General features: G+C 37.5%; 1 protein-coding gene across 3 annotated transcripts in view; it reads left to right on the forward strand.

Moving 5' to 3' along the window:
- The window catches only part of mettl25.L (methyltransferase like 25 L homeolog), a 95537-nt gene that overhangs the window by 33651 nt on the left and 49178 nt on the right, over nt 1–12708 (forward strand). For all 3 annotated transcript variants that reach the window (XM_041586293.1, XM_041586294.1, XM_041586292.1), the window contains exons 5-6: nt 609–1214; nt 3045–3192. In XM_041586293.1, coding sequence (XP_041442227.1) covers nt 609–1214; nt 3045–3192 — 754 coding nt within the window. The remainder of the gene's footprint in view (nt 1–608; nt 1215–3044; nt 3193–12708) is intronic.

Here is a 12708-nt window from a genome sequence, read left to right on the forward strand (position 1 = left end):
TACAGGGCAACCTCATTTTCTGCTTGATAATTTGCAACAACCCATAAGCTTGGCTTCTCAACAGCTGCTCAGATCCTACTGAAACATGTGAGTGTCACAGACACTTTCCAAGATGGTGACCCCCTGTGACAAGTATGAAATTCTGGATCATTGCTGCTACTGAGAAGCTGAAACTGTAGGCTAGTGTAATAAGTGCATTATATAAAATGTAATTTTTACCCATATTCATGTTTTGGGTTTAGTTCCTTAAAGTTATCCACAGAAGCAACACTCCATCTTCTGATTTTATTAGGCTATCTTGTGACAGTGGCCCTTCATATACTATAGCTACTTAAGGGAACTTGCACTAAACAATAAATATCAAGATTAACTTTATCTTGCAAATTTCTCACTTTGTGTAAAACAGTTAAGCTGGAGCATATTATGTGCCTTACAAACAATTGGCTTTATTATTTTTTCTCCGTCTCTAAACCCGAACTTCAATCTTGACCTGAATCTTCAGTTTGGTGCTGAGAACTATAGTTTAAGCCCCCCCGCCCCAGGAATAAAATAATTTAAATGTCAAGTTTTTGTTTGCTTCAGCATCTGTTGTTTTTCCATTCTCCTAGGTGATAGATTTGGGTGCCGGAAAAGGTTATTTGAGCTCATATTTATCCATGAAATACAACCTAAAAGTTTATGGGATTGACTCCTCTGATACAAATACAGATGGGGCGAACAGGCGAAACCGGAAATTGAAAAAATTTTGGAAAGCCTACAAAGAAGATGCCAAAGGAGCTTCAAAAATACAGGAATCAGCCCAAAACAATGACTATTTATTGCCAAATTACAGTTGTCAGGAAGTAATTACAGACAGAGAATTTCCAAATCCTAAATCATGTTTTCCTAAATTAGAAGAATTATCTGTTTCACATGGTGTTGAAAGTATAAATGTGCTATCAGAATGGAAAAGTGGCCAGGAAAGCCTTTGCAGTACTTCACAATCTGCAGAATCCGATAAGACTTCTGCCTTTTTAAATATCTTGCCTGCTGATGCTGTGGAAGAGAAAACATTGTCAGAAAGTATCTGCAAAAGTCTAAGTGAACAAGAGAAAGAGCAACGGAAAATTGAGAATATCAGAATGAAAGAGCAGAGATGCTCACACGTTTATTTGCCTCTCACCTGCAAAATCACTGAAGAAACAGACTTGAATGACATCATTGAGGATTTAGAGGTTGTCTATGTTTAATTTTTTTGAAGTTTTGGTAAATATGTTAACACATTTCCTGACGATAATCTTCAATCATAATAAGTAATGTGCAGTGGCGTAACAATAACCGGCTTCCCCTACAAAAAAAGCTTTGGAGGGACCTGGCGGGCAAAGAAATTCCTATCAGGGCCTCCCTCCACCTGCTTGCCCGATTGCGTCCCCCACTTCCAGCCCGCTCACATTGTTGTAGATAAGAGCAACTGGGAAGGGGGGTATTTTTATGACTGTAGAGGAAGCAGATCTTGTGATCTGCGCCCCCTATGCCCCGGGCCCCCCATGGTCATGGGGTCTGCTCCCTCTATATTTACGCCACTGCTATTGTGATAATAGTGTGAATGTATCTTTAGATGTGCTACTACATATGCAGCACTGTACATTTTTACAGTACAGAAATAGTACAAACAGTGGAGCTAAGTACAATATATACACATAACTATGTATAGTTGCATATATTAAGGTGCAGATTGATCAAAATTCAAATTGTAGTTTTAGTGCAATTCAAATTTTTGCATACAAATCTTATATTTTCAAAATGTATTTTTCAAAATGTCAAAGAAAAAGGTTGACATTGAAAAGGTGGTGAGTTAATGTAGAAGCCAATGAGAGTTAAATCTTCAAAAATTCAGCAATTTTCTAATTCAGGTTTTCAAGGTTAATTTTAAATTTGGCAGACTTTTTTAAAATAAGGGGGTTAAATGCAATTTCACTGCGTATGTTTGTTTTTTTCAAATTAGAAAAAAAGGAACATCTTAAATTACGATAAATTTGTCTTGCCATTTGCCCAGGTCCAGTAACACATAGCAGTGAATCAATAATGTAACATTTCCTGGTTAAATGTTTAAAAGCAACTTTATATTGTTTGCAATGGACAAATTCAGTGCCTTTAATTACTTATGGGAGTTTGCAAGTACACTGTTTGAATAGCGAAAACATTACATCTATTTATCAGGTATGCTGTTATCATCATCATCATGCCTGATGAAGAGATGTAGTTTTTTTCTCAAAAGCTTGCATTCTTATACATATCCGTTAGCCAATAAACTGTATTACATTACCATAAAAAGTACTTTTTTCTTCTTTTTTTTTACTTTCTTCTGTACAACACTCTACTACTGCAGATACAGGGAAATGTGTTTTTATACCTGCCCTTTACTATTCTTAAATTGTTTCTTAAGATATATAAAACTAAAATGTAATTATGTCTGCCTTAGAAACTTACTATATGCCCCTTTAGCTCCATCTAGTGAGACGTGCTAAATGTTTATGGAAAGATAAAGCATATTACTGCTTATTCTGTTAAAATTAAACAATGGAATCAAAACTGTACACAGTTTCAAAGCAGCTTTTATAATGAGGTTTTTTTACATTACATTTTTGATGCACATCATATAGTAAGGCATTTTATTATAGATATATTAAAAAATATGTGTAGTTACGAAGAAGAAGGAAAGAAAAAGTAAATGCTGCCCCCTACAAGAAATAAGTAGTTTTTGCGATATTTTTCTGTTAACACAGTTGTATCATATAAACAATTTTAGCAGATATCTGCCCTAAAAAAATAAGAATGTTATTTATGAAGATACAATGTAAAAATGTACATAATAAAGCCATAAATATGCAAAACACAAAAAACATAACTTACATAAGCAACGTATTAAACATCAATAATTACTGTATTAAACTGTATTAAAACATTCCTAAAGCTAAATTCAGTGTGATCTGTATAGTATTATTAATGTATTTTATAATCTCCTTTAAAAATTGCTTTTTTATACATTTTGTTTTATCCTTTAGGAATCCATTATGGTGGGCCTGCATACATGTGGGGACCTTGCTCCAAATACATTACGTATATTTACTGCTAGGTCAGAAATTAAAGCAGTTTGCAGTGTTGGCTGCTGTTACCATCTTTTGTCTGAGGAATTTGAAAGCCCCACAGAAGGTAATATGTTACTGTTATTATTTAATTTTAATGGATATTGCATAACGTTATTTATGCTTGATATAAACAGCCTTGTTTGAAATAAACAGTATTGGTTTCCTAGCCCACAGAAAACACTCATAAACTGATTATGCGTGCGTGCATACATGCACCAGTGTATAAAAATAAAAGTAAAGTATAATGAACACAACAAAAAAACAGGTACAGCATCAAATCTCTGACATATTTAGGGTCATTTGAACCCTAGCAACAAGAGAGCTGCTGAATAAAAAGCTAAAAAGTCAGAAACCACAAAAAAAATGAAAATCAATTGCAAATTAGGTCTTAGGACTTCTAGAAACACTGAAATATAAAAGTGCATAGGAGTTTCAATTGAAAAATACAGTTTAATGCCACAAAAGGTACATCTTCATATAAATTGAGAAAAAAAATGTTTTTAAGAATTTAGAATTAAATGGATAAATGTGGCTTTGTATACACAAATCAAAATTCTTTTATAGATTTAGCAGATTTTTTAACAAAATATTGGCAGATCTGTTCAAAAGTTGCATTTTTAATGCTATATAGTTTTAGCCATCATATACATATGTTGCATCCAACGTATGAGAAGAGCCATGGAATTTATGAATTCATATATAAAGATATTCATTTGTACACAGGAACATATGTGAGATATGCTAAAAAATATGTAAAGTTTTACATATACTTGCAAAACATAAAACATTTGAATGCTGTAGATCTACTATGCTACATATTTTTAGCATTGTAAAACTCCTAACCATAAAGAACGTATTGATCCTACATATTTTTGAAAAAAAATGGGTAAATATGACTTTTTAGGCAAAGCTAGACAGCAATACTTTTATAAATACAGTGTAGTGACTTCTAGGGATCATTCACCATAACCACATATTTGTGAGAACCATTGGCTGTCAGGATGGGTTATAAGGTCCATGGAGGAAACTTGTACAGGGGCACAGGCAGAACAAATGAGAATGGCACTGGGAACAGGCAAGTCTGGCAAGGCTGGTGCGGGGGAGAGCAAAGACTGGCAAGGCTGGTACTAGGAATATGCAAAACTGGAAGAAGTCCAATAGAGTAGTACAGGGGTAATTGTGTAAGCAGTGGTGTAATCAGTCTTCACACCAAACAAGACGAAAACATGTAACCCCTAAACCTGCATTAATGCTGATTTATTCACTACGTGTCTGCGCTAACAACCTCGCGTCATGATGCCTCCACTACCTTATAATATCAAAGCTTTTCCAAACAGCCATTTGCTACCACAGCTCCCGAAAATGTGTCACCCCTTGGCATTTGTTTGATGTTTTACTTGTGCATGTACTTTGCCACTTTCACGTGTTTCTGTTTTATTTTACCTTTATTATACCAGATTTAGCTTAGTTCTCCTAGTCATTCTTAAGGTTTAATCGATTGTGATTATCACAGTTGTACCTTTCTATATCAATTAGTTGTTATTTGAAACAGGTGGAGATTTGTGTCAGATTTTTTTAAATGTTATTATAAATCAAAGAAACCCAGCATTCTCTTGAAAAGAAAAAATAAAAGGTCTGCCAAGGTTTAAAAGTGAATTTGTAAATATATGGTATGAACATTGTTCAGAATAGGCTGACAGAGATTGCTGGCTTTGTGCTTTGACCTTCACTGCCCTAATCTATCTACTATTATTATACTTCAAAGGTATTGACTGAAACCTGGTGATCAGTTAAAGGACTGGAGGTGATTAACTGCATTCCAATAGCACCTTTCACTCTTTCAGGGGGACATGTGTTTTGTAATGGAATTGAAACAGGCAAGGACGTAAGAGTCTGGTGTAGCGAGAGCTCTGCTGCTAATCATATGCCAAGCAATAAATTATCATTGTCACAATGATTTAAAGATTACAGTACCAACAAAATAACAAAAAACATGTTTTTTTTTATTTTACATTCTCAACTTATTAGCATAGCTTGAATACATTAACTGTATAGTTGATGTATTATGCCAATGTACCTTTTTCCATCTTCAAATCCTGTCACTCATAGATTTAACCCTTTAAGTGCCAGCAGAATTTCACATTTTGGTTACGCGAAATGCCAGCCGTTTTTGAAACATTTGTGCTCTCTCACTTTAGTGGCATTTTCTGAGGGGAAACCTATAGTTTACCTAGGAAAACTATACATTGTTTTTTTTCGGGAGAAACTGAGCTTTCTAAATCTGCCTGAGTTGTCATGTCCTATTTTTCACAATATATGCATTTATACCAGAAAAATATTTCATTTTACGCATGAAAATCCAACTGATTTGGAAAGCCTCGTGTTTCACGAACGTGCCAATACCAGATATGTATAGTTTTAGCCAGATTTAGGACATCTGTACAGCAAAAACTCCCGGCAGTATATTACCGAATTTTGAAAGCAGAAGGCAGAAAACGGCATACTTTAGATTCCAAGGCCACAAAATCCTGAAACTGTAGGTTTACCCCAGAAAACCATATATTTTTAGAAAGTACACATTCTGCGGATTCCAAAATGGGTAACTATGTCTCTCTACTCCTAACTACCAAACATCAATGCTTGTCTGAACGTAGCGGTTTTTATAAAAATGTATCAAAATATTGAAAAATCACTTCAAAGGTTTTATTTTGCTGCTCCGCATATCACACACTATATTAGATACCAAGAAAAAGCACCCTGAATATGATTGCCAGGGGTCCACTGAACAGTTTGATCCCCATTGTGCATAGTTTTAAAGTACCTGGCATTTAGAGACCCCAATATGAAGTTAGCACATCCAAATTGTCCAGGACTTTACTTCAGCTACTGAAAAATTAACACATTGACTGCATTTTTTGTGGGGTAAAAACACAGAAAAATAGGTTTACCCCCAAAAACCATATATTTTTGGAAAGGACACATTCTACTGAATCTAAAATGGGTACCCATTCCTTTCTGCTCCAAACTACTGAGTCGCAAGGCTTTCCCAAAATTGTCGGTTTTGGTGAAATATCTGAAAATTGTCTCAAACCTTCAACTTCCCAGCACCATATCACCCATGTATCATTAGGTACCAAGAAAAAGCACCCTAAATATGATTGCCAGGGGTCCTCCAAACAGTTTGGTGCCCTTGTTCATAGGTTTACAAAAGTATCTGGCAATTAGAGGCCCCAAAATGAAGTTAGCACATACAAATAGTCCTGTGGGTAACTTCAGCTAATGAAAAATCAACACATTGACTGCAGTTTTTGTGGGGTAAAAACACAGAAATATAGGTTTACCCCCCAAAACCATATATTTTTGGAAAGGACACATTCTACCGAATCTAAAATGGGTACCCATGCCTTTCTGCTCCAAACTACTGAGTCGCAAGGCTTTCCCAAAATTGTCGGTTTTGGTGAAATATCTGAAAATTGCCTCAAACCTTCAACTTCCCAGCACCATATCACCCATGTATCATTAGGTACCAAGAAAAAGCACCCTAAATATGATTGCCAGGGGTCCTCCAAACAGTTTGGTGCCCATTGTTCATAGGTTTACAAAAGTATCTGGCATTTAGAGGCCCCAAAATGAAGTTAGCACATACAAATAGTCCTGTGGGTAACTTCAGCTAATGAAAAATCAACACATTGACTGCATTTTTTGTGGGGTAAAAACACAGAAATATAGGTTTACCCCCCAAAACCATATATTTTTGGAAAGGACACATTCTACTGAATCTAAAATGGGTACCCATGCCTTTCTGCTCCAAACTACTGACTCGCAAGGCTTTCCCAAAATTGTCGGTTTTGGTGAAATATCTGAAAATTGCCTCAAACCTTCAACTTCCCAGTACCATATCACCCATGTATCATTAGGTACCAAGAAAAAGCACCCTAAATATGATTGCCAGGGGTCCTCCAAACAGTTTGGTGCCCATTGTTCATAGGTTTACAAAAGTATCTGGCATTTAGAGGCCCCAAAATGAAGTTAGCACATACAAATAGTCCTGTGGGTAACTTCAGCTAATGAAAAATCAACACATTGACTGCATTTTTTGTGGGGTAAAAACACATAAATATAGGTTTACCCCCCAAAACCATATATTTTTGGAAAGGACACATTCTACCGAATCTAAAATGGGTACCCATGCCTTTCTGCTCCAAACTACTGAGTTGCAAGGCTTTCCCAAAATTGTCGGTTTTGGTGAAATATCTAAAAATTGCCTCAAAACTTCATCTTCCCAGCACCATATCACCCATATATCATTACGTACCAACAAAAAGCACCCTAAATATGATTGCCAAGATTCCTCCAAACAGTTTGGTGGCCATTGTTCATAGGTTTACCAAAGTATCTGGCATTTAGAGGCCCCAAAATGGCGCATACAAATAGACTTGTGGGTAACTTCAGCTAATGAAAAATCAATACATTGACTGCATTTTTTGTGGGGTAAGTACACAGAAATATAGGTTTACCCCCCCAAAAACCATATATTTTTGGAAAGGACACATTCTACCGAATCTAAAATGGGTACCCATGCCTTTCTGCTCCATACTACTGAGTCGCAAGGCTTTCCCAAAATTGTCGGTTTTGGTGAAATATCTGAAAATTGCCTCAAAGCTTCATCTTCCCAGTACCATATCACCCATGCATCATTACGTACCAAGAAAACGCACCCTAAATATGATTACCAGGGTTCCTCCAAACAGTTTGGTGCCCATTGTTCATAGGTTTACCAAAGTATCTGGCATTTAGAGACACCAAAATGAAGCTAGCGCATACAAATAGTCCTGTGGGTAACTTCAGCTAATGAAAAATCAACACATTGACTGCATTTTTTGTGGGGTAAAAACACAGAAATATAGGTTTACCCCCCAAAACCATATATTTTTGGAAAGGACACATTCTACCAAATCTAAAATGGGTACCCATGCCTTTCTGCTCCATACTACTGAGTCGCAAGGCTTTCCCAAAATTGTCTGTTTTGGTGAAATATCTGAAAATTGCCTCAAAGCTTCATCTTCCCAGTACCATATCACCCATGCATCATTACGTACCAAGAAAACGCACCCTAAATATGATTACCAGGGTTCCTCCAAACAGTTTGGTGCCCATTGTTCATAGGTTTACCAAAGTATCTGGCATTTAGAGGCCCCAAAATGAAGTTAGCACATACAAATAGTCCTGTGGGTAACTTCAGATAATGAAAAATCAACACATTCACTGCATTTTTTGTGGGGTAAAAACACAGAAATTTTACCCCCCAAAACCATATATTTTTGGAAATTACACATTCTACCAAATCTAAAATGGGTACCCATGCCTTTCTGCTCCAAACTACTGAGTCGCAAGGCTTTCCCAAAAATGGCAGTTTTGGTGAAATACCTGAAAATTGCCTCAAAGCTTAAACTTTCCAGCATTGTATCGTCCATGTATCATTACCAGCATAAAGCATCCTAAATATGAATGCCGGGGGTCTACTAAACAGTTTGATACCCAATAAACATAGATTTACCAAACTATGTGGCATACAGAGACCCCCAAATCCACATAGGGGATATGAATTTTCACGTATGACACTCTGGCTACTACAACATAAGCACCCAATGAGAGCCCCTAACAATATGGAGACCCTAGAAAACCATATATTTTCCGAAAGTACACAGTCTGACAAATCTAAAGCATGTAAGGACATCTTTCTACTGCAAACTACCAAACCGCAAAGCAATGCTAAACATAACGCTTTTTATGAAATTTCTGAAAATAGTCACAAAGCTTGCATTTTACCCCATTATATACCCCACATTTTGTAACGTACCAACAAAAGTCATCCTAAATATGAACGCCAGGGGTGTACTGAACAGTTTGATGCCTGATATGAAAAGATTTACCAAACTAGGTGGCATACAGAGACGCCCAAATGAAAATAGTACATATGAATTTTCACATATGACACTCTGACTGCTACAATACAAGCACCTGGTATGTGCATTATGCACCATAAGACCCCCTAACAGTATGAAGACCCTAGAAAACCATATATTTTCCGAAAGTACACATTCAGACGGATCGAAAGCAAGTAATTATATCTTTCTACTGCAAACTACCAAACCGCAAAGCAATCCTAAACATAACGCTTTTTATGAAATTTCTGAAAATAGTCACAAAGCAAGCATTTTACCCCATTATATACCCCACATTTTGCAACGTACCAGCAAAAGTCATCCTAAATATGAACGCCAGGGCTGTACTGAACAATTTGATGCCTGATATGAAAAGATTTACCAAACTAGGTGGCATACAGAGACACCCAAATGAAAATAGTACAAATGAATTTTCACGTATGACACGCTGACTGCTACAATACAAGCACCTGGTATGTGCATTATGCACCATAAGACCCCCTAGCAGTATGGAGACCCTATAAAACCATATATTTTCCGAAAGTACACATTCAGACGAATCTAAAGCAGGTAATTGAATCTTTCTACTGCAAACTACCAAACCGCAAAGCAATGCTAAACATAACAGTTTTTATGGAATTTCTGAAAATAGTCACAAAGCAAGCATTTTACCCCATTATATACCCCACATTTTGTAACGTACCAGCAAAAGTCATCCTAAATATGAACGCCAGGGCTGTACTGAACAGTTTGATGCCTGATATGAAAAGATTTACCAAACTATTTTGCACAGGGAGACCTCCAAATGGTTATATAGCAGACAAAATTTTCATGGTCAAAATGAAGTAACAACGAACAAAGCGAAATGGTATAAAATCACTAAAATCCAACAAAACCGCAAAAATCAATGGTTTTTTTTTTCCGCCTACTGTAATCAGCAGTCAGAATCAATGGTTGAATATTTTAGCATGGCCAAATAGGTTTTACAGACAGAAACAGGGGAACAACACCATCGCAAAGCTGAAAATGTAATAAATTGGCTAAACATGCAATAAAATGGCTAAAAATGCACAAAAAATTGCAGTATAATCACCAAAATAACATACAAAAGGTATTGCGCAGTGCAATTAGCGAATACGCTATTCGCAATGGCAATAAAACATTTTTTTCAGGCAAAAAAAAGACGATGCGATAAAAACAAAAAAACAAAGACACAACATAGTGTAAGTGTATATGTGTGTGTACAACTGACCAATTGCATGTTGTGTGCGTGTGCAAGCGTGTGGGGGTGCTGTGAATGTGTGTGACCCCCCTGATCCCCCAAAAATGTATGTGATTGTGTGTAAGTGTGAATGTAAGTGTGTAATGGGAAAATAAGTGTGTGTGTGTTTGTGTGTGTGGATGGGCACTAACCTGGGTGTAGTAGGGTCCAGATCGTCCAGGAGAGCTGCAGGCAGAGATGGCACCGTCCTCTTCTGATGATCCGGTAAAAGGGGCGGAGCTTAGCGGCCAGGAAGTGCAGGCAGCAGCATAGCACGTCCATTGCGCGTGCTGCTGCTGCCTTTGGGGCCCCTGGGCTATAGAGCCTCAGGGGCCACTCATTCCCTGCCTAGGCTTGTTGCCTGGGGGCTGGGGAATGAGTCTGAACAGAGCGAGCAGCTTTATAAGCCGCTCCTCTGTTCACAGAGTGCAGGCAGCAGCAGAGCACGTAGATTTCACGTGCCTGCTGCTGTCTAGGGGCCCCTGGGCGATCGCGACCCAGGGGCCCCTTGTTCTTCACCTAGGCTCGTTGCCTAGGGGCTGGGGAACCGGAGCATAGCACTTAGAACGGAGCGAGTGACTTTACAAGTCGTTCCTCCGTTCTGAAAGTGCAGGCAGCAGCAGGGCACATATATTGCACGTGCCTGCTGCTGCCTTGGGGCCCCTGGGCGATCGCGCCTCAGGGGCCACTCGTTCCCAGCCCCTGCTCGTTGCCTGGGGGCTGGGGAACGAAAAGGAACGGAGCAAGCGGCTTGAAAAGCCGCTCCTCCGTTCCCTAACCCTGAAATGCTGCAGAACGTAGAATCTACGTTCTGTGGCATTTCAAGTGTCATTCCCACAGAACGTAGATTCTACGTGGGGTGGCACTTAAAGGGTTAATATAGCTCTGTTTATACCATTTTATGTCATATAAATAATAGTTTTATAGTTAAAGGGAAAATTTCTCTGCCAAACTCAATCCACACTTTGGAGGGTGAAATAATGTCAGTAAAAGGAGCACAACCAGGCAGAAGAACTGGAACAGTTATGGGATATGTGCATGTGTCTGCACTGAAAAGGGAAAAAACAGAATATTTAGCAATGTGATATCCTTTATCAGCTTTATTAATTTAAATAAAAGTATTTCTTCATCAGCCACACTGTATTTACAGTTTCTCCAGCTGAAATGGCTACGCACAGTGTGCCACCACAGTTGGCAGGAACGTCATACAAAACTCTACCCGGTCATTAAAGTCAGTGAAACAAGAGATTCTGAATGGAAGCCCCCTGTTACCATCAGAATATGCATTACACATTTCTTGCTAGTTTCACATGCTTCCTATACCATTCGATACAAGCTCTTTGTTCAACTGGTGAAGGTTAGCCTTGAAAGGCAGGTTGATTTTTTTATGGCTCCTTTTTTCTTTTTGTACTAGTTGCATAACTTACAAATAGAGATTATTGATAATGTTGTGGCTTTTATGTCAGAAGACCCCTGGCATTGATATTAAAGATGTAACCCAAATGTTATCAAAATGCTACCTAAAGACATGGGAGATACATGTACATTTCAAACTTAAAATGATTTTCTGAAATTTCTATAAAAAGTGACTTATTTTAGCAAAGCATTGCTGTTTGGTAGTTTGGAGAAGAATGACATATTTCCCATTTTAGATCTTTCAGAATGTGTAAATTTTAAAAATATATAGTTTTCTGGAGTCAGACTAGTTTTGTAGGCTTTTAACACATAAAAAACAGAACTTTTGACTGTTGTGAAAAAAATAAATGCACTATTTTCATTTCGGCTCATCAGTTGGTGCGTACTTTGGTAATCCTATGCCTACTAAGTATCAAATGTTTCAGAACACCTTGGCATTTATATTTAGGATGTTTTATCATAAAGGAACAGTTCAGTGTGAAAATAAAAACAGTGTAAATAGTTAGGCTGTGCAAAATAATAAATGTTTTTAATATAGTTAGTTAGCCAAAAATGTAATGAATAAAGGCTGGAGTGACTAGATGTGTAACACATCTAGTCAGAACACTACTTCCTGCTTTTCAGCTCTATAACTCTGAGTTAGTCATCGACTTGAAGGGGACCGCATGGGACATATCTGTTCAGTGAGTTTGCAATTGATCCTCAGCATTCAGCTCAGATTCAAAGGTAACAGATATGACCCATGTGCCCCCCTCAAGTCTCTGATTGGTTACTGCCTGGTAACCAGTCAGTGTAAATAAAGAGAGCTGAAAAGCAGGAAGTAGTGTTCTGGCTATTATATTAGACATCCAGTAACGCCAGCCTTTATACATTACATTGTTGCCTAACTAACTATATTGGAAACATTTTTTATTTTGCAAGGCCTATCTATTTATATAGTTTTTATTTTCACACTGAA

This window comes from Xenopus laevis, chromosome 3L (genome assembly GCF_017654675.1).
Source record: "Xenopus laevis strain J_2021 chromosome 3L, Xenopus_laevis_v10.1, whole genome shotgun sequence".
Classification (NCBI taxonomy): Eukaryota; Metazoa; Chordata; class Amphibia; order Anura; family Pipidae; genus Xenopus; species Xenopus laevis.